This window comes from Salmo trutta, chromosome 33, assembly GCF_901001165.1.
Source record: "Salmo trutta chromosome 33, fSalTru1.1, whole genome shotgun sequence".
In the NCBI taxonomy this organism is placed as follows: Eukaryota; Metazoa; Chordata; class Actinopteri; order Salmoniformes; family Salmonidae; genus Salmo; species Salmo trutta.
This window is the reverse complement of record NC_042989.1, coordinates 15,271,514-15,291,454: the sequence shown is the minus strand read 5'-3', so window position 1 is coordinate 15,291,454 and position 19,941 is coordinate 15,271,514. Positions and strand designations below refer to the sequence as shown.

The following is a 19,941-nucleotide window of genomic DNA, read 5'->3' as shown; positions in this document are numbered from 1 at the left end:
TTCCCTCTCTTTCCAACTAAATATGGCACCATGCACTGTTGGCAGGTAAATAACTAGTTTGATTTGCTTGTATCTGACTGAAACTTGCACTTGCTAAGTCGGAAGTTTACATACACCTTAGCCAAATACATTTGAACTCAGTTTTTCACAATTCCTGACATTTAATCCTAGTAAAAATTCCCTGTCTTAGGTCAGTTAGGATCACCACTTTATTTTAAGAATTTGAAATGTCAGAATCATAGTTGAGAGAATTATTTATTTCAGCTTTTATATCTTTCATCACATTCCCAGTGGGTCAGACGTTTACATACACTCAATTAGTATTTGGTAGTGTAACCCATGTGAAATGGCTAGTTAGTTAGCGGTGGTGCGCGCTAATAGCATTTCAACCAGTGACGTCACTCGCTCTGAGACTTGAAGTAGGGTTTCCCCTTGTGTTGCAAGGGCCGCGGCTTTTGTGGCGCGATGGGTAACGATGCTTCGTGGGTGTCAGTTGTTGATGTGTGCAAGGGTCCCTGGTTCGAGCCCAGATTGGGGCGAAGAGAGGGACGGAACCTACACTGTTACAGTAGCACTGCCTTTAAATTGTTTAACTTGGGTCAAACGTTTCGGGTAGCCTTCCACAAGCTTCCCACAATAAGTTGGGTGAATTTTGGCCCATTCCTCCTAACAAAGCTGGTGTAACTGAGTCAGGTTTGTAGGCCTCCTTGATCGCGCACACTTTTTCAGTTCTGCTCACATATTTTCTATAAGACTGAGGTCAGGGCTTTGTGATGGCCACTCCAATACCTTGACTTTGTTGTCCTTAAGCCATTTTGCCACAACTTTGAAAGTATGCTTGGGGTCATTGTCCATTTGGAAGACCCATTTGTGACCAAGCTTTAACTTCCTGACTGATGTCTTGAGATGTTGCTTCAATATATCCACATCATTTTCCTACCTCATGATGCCATCTATTTTGTGAAGTGCACCAGTCCCTCCTGCAGCAAATCACCCCCACAACATGATGCTGCCACCCCCGTGCTTCACAAAATAGTTGGGATGGTGTTCCTCGGCTTGCAAGCCTCCCCCATTTTCCTTCAAACATGGTCATTATGGCCAAACAGTTCTATTTTTGTTTCATCAGACCAGAGGACATTTCTCCAGAAAGTACGATCTTTGTCCCCATGTGCAGTTGCAAACCGTAGTCTGGCTTTTTATGGCGGTTTTGGAGCAGAGGTTTCTTCTTTGCTGAGCGGCCTTCAGGTTATGTCGATATAGGACTCGTTTTACTGTGGATATATATATACTTTTGTACCTGTTGCCTCCAGCATCTTCACAAGGTCCTTTGCTGTTGTTCTGGGATTGATTTGCACTTTTCGCACAAAAGAACATTCATCTCTACGAGACAGAACGCGTCTCCTTCCTGAGTGGTATGACGGCTGCGTGGTCCCATGGTGTTTATGCTTGCATACTATTGTTTGTACAGATGAATGTGGTACCTTCAGGCGTTTGGAAATTGCTCCCAAGTATGAACCAGACTTGTGGAGGTCTACAATTGTTTTCTGAGGTCGGCTGATTTCTTTTGATTTACCCATGATGTCAAGCAAAGAGGCACTGAGTTTAAAGGTAGGCCTTGAAATACATCCACAGGTACACCTCCAATTGACTCAAATGATGTCAATTAGCCTATCAGAAGCTTCTAAAGCCATGACATAATTTTCTTGAATTTTCCAAGCTGTTTAAAGGCAAAGTCAACTTAGTGTATGTAAACTTCTGACCCACTGGAATTGTGATTAAGTGAAATAATCTGTCTGTAAACAATTGTTGGAAAAATTACTTGTGTCATGCACAAGGTAGATGTCCTAACCGACTTGCCAAAACTATAGTTTGTTAACAAGAAATATGTGGAGTGGTTGAAAAACGAGTTTTAATGACTCCAACCTAAGTGTATGTAAACTTCCGACTTCAACTGTATGTTAATGCCACCCCTGCCATCTCAATGCAAACTGGTTGATATAGGTCAGAACATTTTCAACTTTGGGGATTACTACTCTTACTATTGCTCTGCACCAAACTACCAAAACACTTGCATTTGACATTACCGTGGCTTTGCACCCAGTTGACAAATGTGTCCTGTGAAATGATTATTTGAACAATGAGGTTACTATATACCAAGGTGCTCAGGGGTTCAAATTCAAGATGTACGCCTGTGCATCTACCTTGCTAGTTATTATTGAAAGGTATGAATTATTAACCAAAATAAAACATGTACAGTATCTCCCTGTAATGTAGAGTCACAATACCCTATAATGTCAAAATGGAATTGTTTTTTTTTTACCAATTAATTAAAATGCCTTGAGTCAACCCCTTTGTTATGGGAAGCCTCAATAAATTCAGGAGTAAAATTTGCTTAAGAAGTCAAATAAGTTGCATGGACTCACTTTGTGTGCAATAATAGTGTTTAAAATTATTTTTGAATGACTCCCTCATATCTGTACCCCACACATACAATTATCTGTAAAGTCCCTCAACAAGCAGCGAATTTCAAACACAGATTAAACCACAAAGACCAGGGTTTTTTTTCAATGCCTCACAAAGAAGGGGACCTATTTGTAGATGGGTAAAAAAAAAAGCAGACATTGAATATCCTTTTGAGCATGGTGAAGTCATTAATTACACTGGATGGTGCACTCAGTGGCCGGAGAGGAAGAGGAGAGGAAGAGGAAGAAAACTGCTCAAAGATTTCATGGTGACTTTAAAACAGTTACAGAGTGTAATGGCTGTGATGGTAGAAAACTGAGGATGGATCAATAACATTGTAGTGTAGTAACCCTGCAATACTAGTCTAAATGACAGAGTGAAAATAAGGAAGCCTTTACAGAATACATTTTTTCCCAAAACATGCAACCTGTTTGCAATAGGGCACTAAAGTAAAACTGCAAAAAATATGGCAAAGGAATTAACATTATGTCATCAGTACAAAGGGTTATGTTTGGGGCAAATCCAACACATCACTGAGTACCACTCTTCATATTTTCAAGCGTGGTGGTGGCTGCATCATGTAACGGATATGCTTGTCATCGGAAAGGAATAGGGAGTTTTTTAGGATACAAAAATGTAATAGATCTAAACACATGCAAAATCCTAAAGGAATACCTGGTTCAGTCTGCTTTCCAACAGACACTGGGAGACAAATTTACCTTTCAGCAGGACAATAACCAGTGGTGATTTTAGCATTTAAATCTTGATGGGGCAAACTAAACATTTTGGGTGATGCATGCCAGCAAAGCCACTACACAACACCATTTTGAATAATGGCGCAGGAGGAGATGGCTGCCGTTTTACGGGCTCGTAACCAATTGTGCTATTGTGTGTGTTTTTTCGCGTTATTTGTAACTTAATTTGTACATAATGTTTCTGCCACTAACTCTTATGACTGAAAAGAGCTTCTGGATATCAGGACAGCGATTACTCACCTCGTACTGGACAAAGATTTTTTTCTTTAACGAGTCAGACGCAAAGGATTTACTTAACACCCGACAAGTCCCAAATCCCCATCATTCGCATGAGAAAGAGATGGAGAGACGGAGACATAGGTCAGGGTGCCTTGTAAGGATCTGACGGCAAGTGGGTAATCTGCCTCAACCATCAGTCCTATTAGCCAATGTACAATCATTGGATAACAAAACAGACGAGCTACGATCACGAATCTCCTACCAACGGGACATTAAAAACTGTAATATCTTATGTTTCACAAAGTCGTGGCTGAACGACGACATAGATAACATACAGCTGGCGGGGTTTACGCTGCATCAGCAAGATAGAACAGCTGCCTCCGGTAAGACAAGGGGTGACGGTCTGTGTATATTTGTGAACAACAGCTGGTGCACAAAATTTTATACTAAAGAAGTCTCGAGGTTTTGCTCGCCTGAGGTAGAGTATCTCATGATAAGCTGTACACAACACTAGTTACCATAAGCAAACAGGAAAACACTCACCAGAGGCGGCGCTCCTAGTGGCCGGGGACTTTAATGCAGGGAAACTTAAATCTGTTTTACCTCATTTCTACCAATATGTTAAATGTGCAACCAGAGAAAAAAAAGCTCTACACCACCTTTACTTCACACATAGAGACACGCACAAAGCTCTCCCTCGCCCTCCATTTGGCAAATCTGACCATAATTCTATCCTCCTGATTCCTGCAAAAACTAAAGCAGGAAGCACCAGTGACTCGGTCAGTAAAGAAGGGGTCAGATGACGCAGATGTTAAGCTACAGGACTGTTTTGCGAGCACAGACTGGAATATGTTCCAGGATTCATCCGATGGCATTGAGGAGTACACCACATCAGTCCCTGGCTTCATCAATAAGTGCATCGATGACGTCATCCCCACAGTGACCATAAGTACATACCCCAACCAGAAGCCATGGATTACAGACAACATCCCGCTATGCCCTCCGATGAACCATCAAACAGATTTTAATGTCCCGTTGGTAGGATCATCTTGATCTTAGGTCATCGATTTTATTTTCCAATGATTGCACGTTGGCCAATAGAACGGATGGCAGTGGGGGTTTAGTCGCTTGCCTACAAATTCTCAGAAGGCAGACCGCCCTCCGCCCTCTTTTTCTCTGTCTTTTCTTCAAGCAAATGATGGGGATTTGGGCCTGTTCCAGAGAAAGCAGTATATTCTTCACGTCGGTCTCGTTAAAGGAAAAAGTTTCTTCCAGTTCGAGGTGAGTAATCGCTGTTCTGATGTCCAGAAGTTATGTTCTGTCATAAGATGGTAGCAGCAACATTATGTATGGAAAAAACGTTTTTTTAAAGTTACAAACAATGCAAATAAACTAACAAAATAGCACAGTTGGTTAGGAGAACGTAAAACCGGCTCTGACGCTTGTCGGATGTGGCAGGGCTTGCAAACTATTACAGACTACAAAGGGAAGCACAGCCGCAAGCTGCCCAGTGACACGAGACTACCAGATAACTTAAATTACTTCTATGCTCGGTTCGAGGCAAGCAACACTGAAGCATGCATGAGAGCATAAGCTGTTCCAGATGACTGTGTGATCACGCTTTCCGTAGCCGATGTGAGTAAGACCTTTAAACAGGTCAACATTCACAAGGCCGCAGGGCCAGACGGATTACCAGGATGTATACTCCGAGCATGTGCTGACCAACTGGCAAGTGTCTTCCCTGACATTTTTAACCTGTCCCTGACTGAGTCTGTAATACCAACATGTTTCAAGCAGACAACCATAGTCCCTGTGCCCAAGAACTCCAAGGTAACCTGCCTAAATGACTACCGACCCTTAGCACTAACGTCTGAAGCCGTAAAGTGCAACGAAATGCTGGTCATGGCTCAAATCAACACCATTATCCCAGAAACCCTAGACCACTCCAATTTGCATACCACCCCAACAGATCCACAGATGATGCAATCTCTATTGCACTCCACACTGCCCTTTCCCACCTGGACGAAAGGAACACCTATGTGAGAATGCTATTCATTGACTACAGCTCAGCGTTCAACACCATAGTACCCTCAAAGCTCATCACTAAGCTGAGGACCCTGGGACTAAACACCTCTCTCTGCAACTGGATCCTGGACTTCCTGACGGGCCGCGCCCAGGTGGTAAGGGAAGGCAACAACACCATCTGCCACGCTGATTCTCAACACGGGGGCCCCTCAGGGGTGCGGGCTCAGTCCCCTCCTGTACTCCCTGTTCACCCATGACTGCATGGCCAGGCACGACTCCAACACCATCATTAAGTTTGCCGACGACACAACAGTCGTAGGCCTGATCACCGACAACGATGAGACAGCCAATAGCGAAGAGGTCAGAGACCTGGCCATGTGCTGCCAGGATAACAACCTCTCCCTTAACGTGATCAAGACAAAGGAGATGATTGTCGACAACAGGAAAAGGATGAACGAGCATGTCCCTATTCTCATCGACGGGGCTGTATTGGAGCAGGTTGAGAGCTTCAAGTTGCTTGGTGTCCACATCGCCAACAAACTAACATGGTCCAAACACACTAAGACAGTCGTGAAGAGGGCACGACAAAGCCTATTCCCCCTCAGGAGACTGAAAAGATTTGGCATGGGTCCTCAGATCCTCAAATAGTTCTACAGCTGCACCATCGAGAGCATACTGACTGGTTGCATCACTGCCTGGTATGGCAACTGCTTGGCCTCCGACCCGCAAGGCACTTCAGATGGTAATGCATACGGCCCAGTGCATCACTGGGGCCAAGCTTCCTGCCATCCAGGACCTCTATACCAGGCAGTGTCAGAGGAAGGCCCTAAAAATAGTCAAAGACTCCAGTCACCCAAGTCATATTCTCTTTTCTACCGCACGGCAAGCGGTACCGGACTGCCAAGTCTAGGTCCAAAAGGCTTCTTAACAGCTTCTACCCCCAAGCCATAAGACTCCGAAACAGCTAATCAAACGGCTGCCCAGACTATTTGCATTGCCCCCTCCCCCCTCTTTTATGCTGATGCTACTCTCTGTTTATTTTCTATGCACAGTCACTTTAATTCTACCTACATGTACATATGACCTCAGTAACCTCGACTAACCTGTGCCCCCGCACATTGACTTTGTACCGGTACCCCCTGTATATAGCCTCGCTACTGTTGTTTTACTGCTCCTCTTTAATTATTAGTTATTTCTATTTTTTACTTATCTATTTTTTACTTAGCACTTATTTTTCTTCAAACTGCATTGTTGATTAAGGGCTTGTAAGTAAGCATTTCACTGTAAGGTCTTCAGCTATTGTATTCTGCGCACATGACAAATAAAATTGGAACACTGAAGAATACATTAATTGCATTATAACGGTGACAAACGGTGCCCACAAACTGTTGGGGCCTACATAAAGCTGTTCCAACAGCAGAGTCTCAACAGCAGTCCCAACACCTTAACACTGCTACACCTGGCTATCAGCGAAGCCTTGTCTAGCAGCGAAACAGTAAGTTTAGCCTCATTTACTGACTTCAAAAAAAACATAGTTGATATGGCTGACTTGCTTAAACAAATGTGGTTTCTTCTGACAATTGAGATGTACAAACTATGGCATAAGGGGACGACAAGTGGATAAAAGGCAATCCGTAACTACGATTAAGACAATGGGTGAACTAGGACGGACGTAGTCAATATAACTATTTGTTCAGCACTTTTGAAATGTACAGCGACAGAATTCAGAACATGGGCCGTTCTTACAGTGTTCTCCCTGTACACCAAGTCAGAACCATAGGATAAATAAATGGGGCATATAAGCACACAATGAAAGCTCTTAAAATATTTGATAATTACATGTTCTCCACCAAGTCAGAACAGTAGGCAAAAATAAGAGGGGAAAATAGACCAAATGATTAGGGTGAGGTACATGGGCTACTAACAGCTTTCTACACAACATACACTTAGTATTACTTTCTTCCCTAAAGTATACATATCTCCCTGGCATATTACATAATTTATGCAGCAGCCTACAAGACATTTTTGGACTCACCTTGTTGTGCTGTGCTCACTTGAACAGGGAGGTGGCACGGAGGTCCTTCGTGGGCAAATTTTGTCATCAAAGTTTGGCATTATCTGGATTTATGGGGCATTCAAGACAATTGACAACTCTGAAAAAAAACAAGGTCAAATCATGATGACGTCAGTGATCTTCAGGTCGGAGCTGTAGAAAAAGGCCTGAGTTCCCGATTTACAATTCCGAGTTGGATGACGGTTCAAAATGTATTTTCCCAGTCGGAGCTTGTTTTCCCAGTTGTCTTGAACTCACTGAAGTCAGATTTCCCAGTTCCGAGTTAAGTTGTTTTGAGCGTGGCAGAAATCATGCTGGATTGACAGCATGGCCAATGTTGAAAGTTTATCGTTCGGGCTCCCGAGTGGTGCAGCGGCCTAAGGCACTGCATCTCAGTGCTTGAGGCGTCACTACAGACACTCTGGTTAGAATCCAGGTTGTATCACAACTGGCCGGGATTGGGAGCCCCATAGGGTGGCGCACAATTGGCCCAGCATCGTCTGGGTTTGGCCGGTGTAGGCCGTCATTGTAAATAAGAATTTGTTCTTAACTAACTTGCCTAGTTAAAATAAAATAAAAAATAAGCTTGGAAAAGAGACCCTTAAACCCAGACTTGGGGCCACACAGCCACTCCACTGAATGACAGGCTAGTGATTTCTTTGCAACGCTTGCATTTAGCCAGTAATTCCTTCCAAACCACTCATTGTTCATTTTGCGATTTCCAACCTGTGTAATGTTTATGGCCGATGACCACCGATACGTTTTTATCAATAATTTATATTTATATGAGAAGGATTAAAAAGTATTTGCAAGTAGATTGTCAACTTGATTCATGATGATGTCTCCTAGCTTGCTAGCTAAGATTTTGAAAGTCTAATGTTGAGTCCAATCAAAGCTACTGTAGATATAACATGATTTGACATCATGTTATATGTGGCCAATGACCTTGAGCCTTCTTGGATTGGCACTTCTAATGTAACTCTATGGCAGCACCCAATGGGGCTTGAATTTTGAGCTCTACCCTTAGATTTGGAGGTGATGTAGTGTCCCCATGAGTGATAGAACACTGAGCCAATCACGGCGCAGCTAGAGAACATTACCAACGCCTACGCTCCGTATTTTCCGCTGGCTGCCTGACCACCACAGAAAGCACAGAGCTAGGCTGAAACACCTGCATTTTGGAGCTGCCTTACTCAAGAAAGCAAAAAAGAGATCATGTTCGTATGTGGCCTTATTAACTACATTTTTTACATTGTTTGCAAACTGATATGTGACGCGTATTCATGCGTGTCACACCTGCCCTGAATGATAGGTCGCCACTGACAATAACCTAATACACAAGGCCAAATATACTGTGGTGTTGCTTACCAAGACAACATTGAAAGTTTTTAAGTGGCCAATTTACAGTTTTGACTTAAATCGGCTTTAATATCTATGGCAAGACTTGAAAATGGCTGTCTAGCAATGATCAAAAACCATCTTGACAGCGCTTGAAGAATTTTTTAAATAATAATGTGCAAATATTGTACAATCCAGGTGTGCAAAGCTCTTAGAGACTTACCAAGTAAGACTCACAGCTGTAGTTGTTGCCAAAATAAATTCTAACTCGGGTGTGTGAACACTTATGTAAATTAGATAAGGGGTGTGAATACTTATGGAAATTAGATATTTCTGTATTCCATTTTCAATACATTTGCAAACATTTCTAAAAACATGTTTTCACTTTGTCGTTATTGGGTATTGTGTGTAGATGGGTGAGAAAAAATATATTTAATCAATTTTGAATTCAGGTTGTAACACAACAAAATGTGGAATAAGTCAAGGGGTATGAATACTTTCTGAAGGCACTGAACATACTATTGAAAAGTCATTCACAATTTGGTTATGGTGGTGCCAATCTGAGACAAACTTATTTTTGTCAATTTTTACTCAGCAGACCATATTATCCTCAGACATATATTCTGTAAAATAAATCATAGATTTTTGTCTGCTGGGGCCACCTCTAGGAAGAGCTGCAGGAACACAGTGACTTTCTCCAACAGTCCAGGGCACAGTTTGAAGTGGATGAATGGCACATAAACCAAAACACCACTAAAGATAAACAAGGTGACATAGAGGTACTCTATCGCGGGGTTGTCAATTATAGGTGCCAGCACAAGGAAAATTGCTGCGATGATGACCAAGATGGGGATTACAATAGGAACCTGGATGAACAAACAAAAACAATGGTACGCTCACAAGAGGTGTGGGCAGCAGATGTGACCATTTGTGTAATTAAATTGTTATAAACCAATGTCTTGTTCAAATGGACTCAGACCTTTATAAATAAAAGTAGAAATGAGATATTGTATGAGACTCACCCTATATGGCCTGGGAAGTTCAGGTTTCTTGATCTTGAGGTAGAGGAGCCCAGACAGAGTGATTGCATAGAAGAACCAGGCAGTGAAACTGGCAATATCAATGGAGAGGGATGTGAGATAAATAAAGCAACAACAAAAAGTTGATGTATTGAGCAATTTTAAAGTCAGCATAAACTACCTGAAGTAGTTGACAATGCTCTGAAAGTCACCAGGGATGAGAACCAGGAGTGAGATAGCCGTGGTGAAGATCAGGGCTGGAGAGGGGGTCAGTCGATTCACATGGGCCATGGACAGAATATCAGGCTGGGGAAGGAAAAAAAACACAAATGTTGACATAAAAAACTATCACTTACATCAGAAAAAAAAGGTTTTGCTAAAATTGTCTGTCTCTCGAATGTGTTTCTCACCATGTGTCCCTCTCTTGCAGCCACAAAGCACACCCGGCCGCCACTAAAGAATGTTCCATTCAGGGAGCCGAAAGCAGACAAAGCGGCTGCGATGGACATCACCCATCCCCAGCTCCCGAGCACCTTATTCCTGTTGACGACAACTAGGTAATTTCTCAGCTCACCACAAATGTAAAGAAATGAGAGAGAGGTGTGTGAATGGAGTCAAGCTCTCTCACCCCCAGGTGACAGCCACTGCATTTGACGACATCAGTTCTCTGGGCGTCATGGCAGCCAGGTAGCTCACATTGACTAGTAGATACAGCATGGTTACCATGGGGATGGCAATTATAACTGCCCTGGGCAGATTTACCTGAGAGGGTGCAAGGTGGAGAAAGATAGTTTACATCCTTAAGATCATGTAAGGAAATGCATTACTTATTACAGTGCATTCTTACCTCAGGTCTTTTCAACTCTTCTGTCACATAGTTCAAGTTGTACCAGCCAGCGAAGGACCAGAGGCCTTGGTAAAAAGCCATCCCTATGGAGCTCAAACCCAAGTTCGTACCATCAAAAGCATTTTGTTGTACAGCAACATTGCCCTGTGCAATTATCACTATCCCTCCAATTACTATAACCATCAGTGCAAATAGCTTAGCCACCAAGAAGACCACCTGAATTCTCATGGCTAAACGTACATTCAAGATGTTTGCCATGGCTACAACCATGATGGCTGCAACAGCAGCACACTTCACTATTAGCTGAGGAGGAGAACAGCCTTGGTAGAAAGGTGCCACAGCATATTCTGCAAAACTGAGGGATATTGCTGCAATGCTTGCTGGTTTCACCAATAGTAGGAAGGTGAAGGCCACAAAGAAGGCAGGAAACTGTCCATAGATTCGAAGAATGTAGATAAAGTCCCCTCCTGATTCTTTAATAATGGTTCCTAGCTCAGCATATGAGAGTGCCCCCAGCATGGCTACAAGGCCAGACAATGCCCAAATGATCAGGCTTGCCCCTGGACTTCCAATGTATGACAGCACAAACTGAGGGGACATGAATATTCCCGATCCAATCATGGTTCCTGCTACCAATGACACAGCACTGACTAAACCCAACTCGCGCTTCAGTTGAATCCTCTCTGTTTCTGTTTCTGCCATGGCCAGACCCCAAATGTATTCAAACAACAGGAGAAACTGTTGTCAACGATAGATCGTCTCTTCTTTTAGGCAAGAACAATTATGACAAACACCTGGCTAATCTTTGATGCTGGGTGTAAAGTCCTTAGTTAATATTAACTTCTCAGGTTAAATAAAGTATATTGTTGTGTCGTCTTTGTTTATAGCTGTAAAATGGTTCCCATAAAGATTACACCCCCCCCTAGGAGAGTGATAAAAGGGGATGCTATGTCATCGTACAGTTAGATTATTCCTTTAAATGTTTATGGATGGCGTAGATTTCTTCTCTTTCCCTGAGGGTTGGAAAAATCAAGGCCAAGGTTGACCTCTCACCATTGTTATGTGTGTTGGTGCTAAAGCCACATGCAATTGCTGTCAGAAGCCATGTGAATATAGAAATTACAGCTGAGTGTAGACTTGCCCCCTAGCTGATGATGTTGGTCTGCAGACATACTATATGTTAGACTGATCCAGATGGAAAGACAGTGTATCAAATGCAATCTAGATAAGGGCACACAGTATCGCTGTCCGTGGGATTGTTCAAATATCAAAGCATTTTGTCAGGATGCGATAAATTATACTTTTTGTCAGGTATTGGTGTAGTTGATTTTCCTGCATATTCTATACTCAGTATTTTTGGTTTGTTTCATGTGGCCTGTAACCTCAGTAGTACAAAAAATGAAATGGTCTATTTTTTCTACTCCAGGTAAAACATACAATTGTAGCACTCCAGAAATATCCAGACAAAACACTATAAACTGTTTATTTGTTCCTTACCTCAGGCCGTTTTAGTTCTTCTGTGACATAATTCAAAGTGTTCCAGCCATCATAGGACCACAGACCCTGATAAAGAGAAATCCCAATGGAACTGATTTCCACATTGGTCCCTTTAAAGGAATCCTCAAAGTTTTCAGTGTTCCCCTTGAAAAGCAGCACCACACCTCCAATAATTATCACTGCCAAGGCCACCAGCTTGATCACCATGGAAAATACCTGGATGAACATAGCCAGACGTACATTCATACTGTTCACAATTGCTAACACCAAAATCCCTGCTGCAGCCACACACTTGACCACCAGCTCTGGAGGGGTACAGTCATGGTAGAAAGGAGCCACTGCATATTCAGCAAAGCTCAGTGCTATCCCTGTTGCACTGGCAGGTCTCATCACAACGACGAAGCTAAAGACAAACATGAAGGCAATTACTTGGCCAAATATCCGCAGAATATATATGTACTCTGCCCCAGACTCAGAAATGACAGTGCCCAGTTCAGCATAGCAAAGGGAACCCAACGTGGCCAGCAGACCACAGGCTGCCCAGATCACCAGGCTGGCTCCTGGGCTTCCTATGTTGACCAGCACAGACTGAGGGGACATAAAAATTCCAGATCCCATCATGGTCCCGGCAATGAATGAGATAGCACCAATAAGCCCCACCTCACGCTTCAAGGTGAGTTTCTGTGTTTTAGCTGCCATCCTGAGACTTGGTAGTAGATCTATTCTCAACAGATATGTTTTACCAACAACGAGGTCCAAACTGGGGAGAGGCATAAATGTTTTGTCCGTACAGGACAAGGTCACACCTACTATTACATCAGTTAACTATTACTAGACTGGGACTAAGTTGAGTCAAGGCTGTCGGCTTTAATCTACTAGGAAACTTTAACCTACTAAAGAAGAAAGAAACATACCAGGAATATATATACCCATATACTATCATTTCAAACATTCTGGAACAGTAGTAGTACCTCAAATAGCTTAGAGGAAGGGTGGTTCACTAAAATGTATGATGTTTCACTTTGGTATCAACCGAGTTGGCCCTAAATCATCAATAGGTATACTGTTTTTTATGTGTCAGGGACACAGTTAAAGTAGGGCATGTTATGCTTCCCTGAGCCTTGGAGTAAAGCATGCTGCATTATTGAAAATACAGTAGATACCAAAAAGATGCAGGCACAGCATACCTAAACCACTTTTAGTGGTCCTTTGAAATCACCCTGTATGAGATATAATGAAAATATGATGTATTACAGTATGTACTTTAAATCAGTACTAACATAACTATAATGTGCAGTTTCTATAGGCTAATGTAAGTGTGACAGCTCTACAATGTGTGACAGTTCTGTTATTTTCTACCTCAGGATGTTTCAGCTCTTCTGTCACAATTTAAGTTGTTCCATCCATTGTAGGACCACAGACTCTTATAGAAAACAATACCTATTGGATTGATGCCTGGTCCCTTTAAAATAATCCTGAAAGCCTTTGATGAGCAATACCACTCCTCCAATAATGATTACTGACAGTGCCAGCACAGTGCCAACATGAAGAACACTTGCATTCCTAGATTCCTGCCTTTCTAGGGAATGTTGCCTAGTCACTGTGCTTCTACATCTGCATTGCTTGCCTTTTGGGGTTTTAGGCTGGGTTTCATTATAAACACTTTGTGACATCTGCTGTATAATGGGCTTTATAAATACTTTTGATTTTATTTGATATTCAACAAAGCTCAGTGAGATCCCTGCCCACTGGCAAGCCTCACAAATATGATTGAGCTGAAAATTAACATGAAGGAAATGTGTCCTTAACAATAATTTTTTACCATAGACCAACAAGATATCTGTAGAGAAAAACTTTAACTTCTGTGTCCAAGTATTTTATAACCACCTTTCAGTGTCAATGGATTGTTACAGATTAGATAGGGACTGCTGTTTTCTTTTTTTCTTTTGCACCAATGACAACTTTGTGTGTGTGTGTGTGTGTGTGTGTGTGTGTGTGTGATTGACCACCTGATTATCTGGTACACCCATTGCACATGATTAACCGTTTTTACAAATTGTTTCAACATTATATACAGTACTACTCAAATGAGTTACGTCACCCTAGATCATCAACTAGATTCAGCCATGGGCCCAAACTGTAACGATCGTCTAAAGGAGTAGACCAAGGTGCAGCGTGGTAAGTGTTCATCTGGAATTTATTTTAAATCAGAACACTTAAACAAAATAATAAACAATGAATAAACAACCGTCACGTCTTGCAGGCTATACCGAGCAGTACAAAAATAAGATCCCACAACTCAAGGAGGGAAAAGGGCTGCCTAAGTATGGTTCCCAATCAGAGACAACGATAGGCAGCTGCCTCTGATTGGAAACCATACCTGGCCAAAACATAGAAATATAAACCATAGAATGCCCACCCCACACCCTGACCTAACAAAATAGAGAAATAAACCGTCTCTCTCCGGTCAGGGCGTGACACAAACAGATATATTTTTTACATTTTCAAACCATGCTTACATTTGTAAAGAACTACTTCTCTCTGTTTTGCGTGGGAATACTTTGGAAAAATGTTTAGTTGGGTGGGCTGGTCGAAATTGACACAATTTTTTATTATATATACTGCTCAAAAAAATTAAGGGAACACTAAAATAACACATCCTAGATCTGAATGAAAGAAATAATCTTATTAAATACTTTTTTCTTTACATAGTTGAATGTGCTGACAACAAAATCACACAAAAATAATCAATGTAAATCCAATTTATCAACCCATGGAGGTCTGGATTTGGAGTCACACTCAAAATTAAAGTGGAAAACCACACTACAGGCTGATCCAACTTTGATGTAATGTCCTTAAAACAAGTCAAAATGAGGCTCAGTAGTGTGTGTGGCCTCCACGTGCCTGTATGACCTCCCTACAACGCCTGGGCATGCTCCTGATGAGGTGGCGGATGGTCTCCTGAGGGATCTCCTCCCAGACCTGGACTAAAGCATCCGCCAACTCCTGGACAGTCTGTGGTGCAACGTGGCATTGGTGGATGGAGCGAGACATGATGTCCCAGATGTGCTCAATTGGATTCAGGTCTGGGGAACAGGCGGGCCAGTCCATAGCATCAATGCCTTCCTCTTGCAGGAACTGCTGACACACTCCAGCCACATGAGGTCTAGCATTGTCTTGAATTAGGAGGAACCCAGGGCCAACCGCACCTGCATATGGTCTCACAAGGGGTCTGAGGATCTCATCTCGGTACCTAATGGCAGTCAGGCTACCTCTGGCAAGCACATGGAGGGCTGTGCGGCCCCCCAAAGAAATGCCACCCCACACCATGACTGACCCACCGCCAAACCGGTCATGCTGGAGGATGTTGCAGGCAGCAGAACGTTCTCCACGGCGTCTCCAGACTCTGTCACGTCTGTCACGTGCTCAGTGTGAACCTGCTTTCATCTGTGAAGAGCACAGGGCGCCAGTGGCGAATTTGCCAATCTTGGTGTTCTCTGGCAAATGCCAAACGTCCTGCATGGTGTTGGGCTGTAAGCACAACCCCCACCTGTGGACGTCGGGCCCTCATACCACCCTCATGGAGTCTGTTTCTGACCGTTTGAGCAGACACATGCACATTTGTGGCCTGCTGGAGGTCATTTTGCAGGGCTCTGGCAGTGCTCCTTCTGCTCCTCCTTGCTCAAAGGTGGAGGTAGCGGTCCTGCTGCTGGGTTGTTGCCCTCCTACGGCCTCCTCCACGTCTCCTGATGTACTGGCCTGTCTCCTGGTAGCGCCTCCATGCTCTGGACACTACGCTGACAGACACAGCAAACCTTCTTGCCACAGCTCGCATTGATGTGCCATCCTGGATGAGCTGCACTACCTGAGCCACTTGTGTGGGTTGTAGACTCCGTCTCATGCTACCTCTAGAGTGAAAGCACCGCCAGCATTCAAAAGTGACTAAAACATCAGCCAGGAAGCATAGGAACTGAGAAGTGGTCTGTGGTCCCCACCTGCAGAACCACTCCTTTATTGGGGGTGTCTTGCTAATTGCCGATAATTTCCACCTGTTGTCTATTCCATTTGCACAACAGCATGTGAAATTTATTGTCAATCAGTGTTGCTTCCTAAGTGGACAGTTTGATTTCACAGAAGTGTGATTGACTTGGAGTTACATTGTGTTGTTTAAGTGTTCCCTTTATTTTTTTGAGCAGTGTATATAGGCAACAGGTGTAGACCAATCAGAGGCAGATATATATATATATATATATATAAGATAAAACATTGTGTGTGTCAAAATTGTTCTCATGAACTTATCCTCTGCAGCAGAGGTAACTCTGGGTCTTCCTTTCCTGTGGCGGTCCTCATGAGAGCCAATTTCATCATAGCGCTTTCCGGATTGACTGACCTTCATGTCTTAAAGTAATGATGGACTGTTGTTTCTCTTTGCTTATTTGAGCTGTTCTTGCCATAATATGAACTTGGTCTTTTCCCAAATAGGGCTATCTTCTGTATACCACCCCTACCTTGAATCGGCCCAGAAGCTAGTATGGGTATTCGAACACAGCTAATGGGTATACAAAACATTGCAACAGGTGTAGACCTTACAGTGAAATGCTTACTTACAAGCCTTTAACCAACAATGAAGTTTTGAGAAAATACCTAAAAATAAGATTAACAAATAATTAAAGAGCAGCAGTAAAATAACAATAGCGGGGCTATATACAGGGGGTACTGGTACAGAGTCAATGTGCGGGGGCACCGGTGTCGAGGTAATTGAGGTAATATGTACATGTATGTAGAGTTATTAAAGTGACTATGCATAGATAACAACAGAGAGTAGCAGCAGATGTTCAGGAGTCTTTTGGCTTGGGGGTAGAAGTTGTTTGGAAGCCTCTTAGACTTGGTGCTCCGGTTCCGCTTGCCGTGCGGTAGCAGAGAAAACCGTCTATGATTAGGGTGGCTGGAGTCTTTGACAATTTTTAGGGCATTCCTCTGACACCGCTTGGCATAGAGGTCCTGGATGGCAGGAAGCTTGGCCCCAGTGACGTACTGGGCCGTACACACTACCCTCTGTAGTGTCTTGTGGTCGGAGGCCCGAGCAGTTGCCATACCAGGCAGTGATGCAACCAGTCAGGATGCTCTCGATGGTGCAGCTGTAAAACCTTTTGAGGATCTGAGGACCCATGCCAAATCTTTTCAGTCTCCTGAGGGGGAATAGGCTTTGTCGTGCCCGCTTCAGGACTTTCTTAGTGTGTTTGGACCATGTTAGTTTGTTGGTGAGTGGACACCAGGCAACTTGAAGCTCTCAACCTGCTCTGCTACAGCACCGTCGATGAGAATGGAGGCGTGCTCCGTCCTCCTTTTCCTGTAGTCCACAATCATCTCCTTTGTCTTGATCACGTTGAGGGAGAGGTTGTTGTCCTTGCATCACATGGTCAGGTCTGTGACCTCATCCCTATAGGCTGCTCTTTCAATGAGATAGCTTTCACCTGGATAGTCTATTATCCCTCATTAAATCTACTATAATCAGTGTAGATGAAGGGGAGGAGACAGGTTAAAGAAGGATTTTTAAGCCTTGAGACAATTAAGACATGGGTTGTGTATGTGTACCATTCAGAGGGTGAATGGGCAAGACATAAAATGTAAGTGTCTTTGAACGGGGTATGGTAGTAGGTGCCAGGCGCACTGGTTTGTGTCAAGAAATGCAATGCTGCTGTATTTTTCCAAGCTCAATACTTTCCAGTGTGTTTCAAGAAAGGTTTACCATCCAAAGGACATCCAGCCAACTTGACACAACTGCATTGGAGTCAACAATGCAGGGGTGCAACTCAATATTAAATATCAAATTCAAACATGATTAAGAGTGTTGGGAAAGGTCACACTCCTCAAGATGTTCAATGTATGGTTTCCAGATTTTATCCAACTTGTTTTTTTTTTAACACAAAATCTAATGGAATGTAACTACAAAGTTCAGCCCTCCAGTTTCGTTCTTGACTGTTAGTATGATGCTTTCCAATTGATAGCTATACCTTTTTTTGCAGCAATTAGACCTAAGTTACAAAACTTTCAATGTATATATTTCCCAACAGACGTATTTTTGGAGATGAATGGATATAAATTCCTAGACACAATGATGTGATTGCACAGACATTATCCCAAAGTGATGTCGGTTTGTCACAGGACCAGAGCATAATAATTGGGTTCCTTAAAAAAAAAATTGCATCTCCAACAGATATTACATTTCTAGATGTATTACATGTATTCTGGCAGGAGTGTAGTACGTCCTATGGATTATCTTGAATTGCAATAATTTATGTGTAAGGTTGTAGGAGCAAATAGGAACATTTTCACATATCTGTGGCCAATAGTTCTCATCAATTTCTTCTTTGAGATCTGTTTTCTGAGCTGTCAGGTAGAAATGCATTTAACCCATATCATGGCAATCAGCTTCTTTGGCGTTGCAGCTTCTTTCAGTATTTTTTCAATGCTTGATGCTTTAGGTCCATCCAGATTCTTTTGAAGCGATTGACTAATATTTCTTAGTTGTCCGAATTTAAAGAAATTGGTCTTGGATAACTCATATTTTTCTTGTAATTGATTGAATGACAGTAGAGAGCCATTATAATATATATGCTCAAAATTCATGATGCCACTTTGGAACCAGGACTTAAAGGTATTGCCATTAAATGCTGGAGCTAAGGTTGTGTTGTTCCAAATATTGGTGCCTGGCGATATTGGTTTCTTCCATTTCATGAATTTATGCACCTTCTCCCAAATACGAATTGAAAATCATTGGATGGTCAGTTTTTTCTTTAATGCCTTGGACCCAAAGTAGTGAATATATTTTAAATCATAGGGTATTACGTGTATGGCTTCAATACTCCTCCAAGCACAAAGATAGTCTGCTGTCCATTGTTTAAATGAGCGCAGTTGTGCGGCCCAGTAACGCATTTTCATATGAGGTAGGTGTAAAACATTCAATTTGACTCTTGACGTCTTTCCATTCCAAATAAAGTTGGAGAGTTAGCCATTTATTTTCTTAAATAAATTGAATGGAATTGAAATGGGTAAATCTTGGAATAAATAAATCAACCTTGTTAATACATTCATTTTTAAGTTGGCCCTACCTAAGATAGAAATAGGGAGAGTTCTCCATCTCTGAACATTTGATTCAATATTATCCAGTACTGAACAAAAATATAAATGCAAAGCTCTAATCTATGGATTTCACATGACTGGGCAGGGGCGCAGCCATGGGTAGGCCTGGGAGGGCATAGGCTCACCCACTGGGGAACCAGGCCTAGCCAATCAAAAAGTGTTTTTCGCCAGAAAAATTGCTTTATTACAGACAGAAATACTCCTCAGTTTCATCAGTTGTCTGGGTGGTTGGTCTCAGGTGAAGAAGCCGGATGTGGAGGTCCTGGGCTGGCGTGATTACACGTGGTCCGCGGTTGTGAGGCCGGTACGACGTTGGTGGCGGCTTATGGTAGAGAAATTAACATTAAGTTCTCTGGCAACAGCTCTGGTGGACATTCCTGCAGTCAGCATGCCAATTGCACACTCCCTCAAAACTTGAGACATCTGTGGCATTGTGTTGTGTGACAAAACTGCACATTTTAGACTGGCATTTTATTGTCCCCAGCACAAGGTGCACATGTGTAATGATCATGCTGTTGAATCAGCTTCTTGATATGCCACACCTGTCAGGTGGATGGATTATCTTGGTAAAGGAGAAATGCT

At 42.7% G+C, this 19,941-nt stretch overlaps 1 protein-coding gene across 2 annotated transcripts; it reads right to left on the bottom strand.

The window, feature by feature from the left end:
• Nucleotides 1–9,267: 9,267 nt before the first annotated feature.
• Nucleotides 9,268–12,979, bottom strand: LOC115172448 (b(0,+)-type amino acid transporter 1). 2 transcript variants are annotated; one of them, XM_029729898.1, is made up of 6 exons: nt 12,217–12,979; nt 10,501–10,634; nt 10,283–10,412; nt 10,054–10,178; nt 9,876–9,963; nt 9,268–9,719 (listed from the first exon to the last, which is right to left on the bottom strand). In XM_029729898.1, exons 1-6 carry the CDS (start codon nt 12,913–12,915, stop codon nt 9,489–9,491), a joined length of 1,407 nt encoding a protein of 468 aa, XP_029585758.1. In that variant the 5' UTR covers nt 12,916–12,979; the 3' UTR covers nt 9,268–9,488. The 2 variants fall into 2 exon arrangements, with proteins under 2 accessions (XP_029585758.1, XP_029585757.1); XM_029729897.1 differs by lacking the exon at nt 12,217–12,979 and adding an exon at nt 10,720–12,190.
• Nucleotides 12,980–19,941: the final 6,962 nt, after the last annotated feature.

Bases quoted from the DNA above. Each gene is read 5' to 3' on its own strand.
- LOC115172448 (XM_029729897.1), bottom strand. From the start codon at position 11,421: ATGGCAGAAACAGAAACAGAGAGGATTCAACTGAAGCGCGAGTTGGGT. The intron at 10,635-10,719 runs GTAAGAATGCAC...GCACCCTCTCAG, and splicing joins AAGAGTTGAAAAGACCTGAG to GTAAATCTGCCCAGGGCAGT. The intron at 9,964-10,053 runs GTAGTTTATGCT...TGATATTGCCAG, and splicing joins AGCATTGTCAACTACTTCAG to TTTCACTGCCTGGTTCTTCT.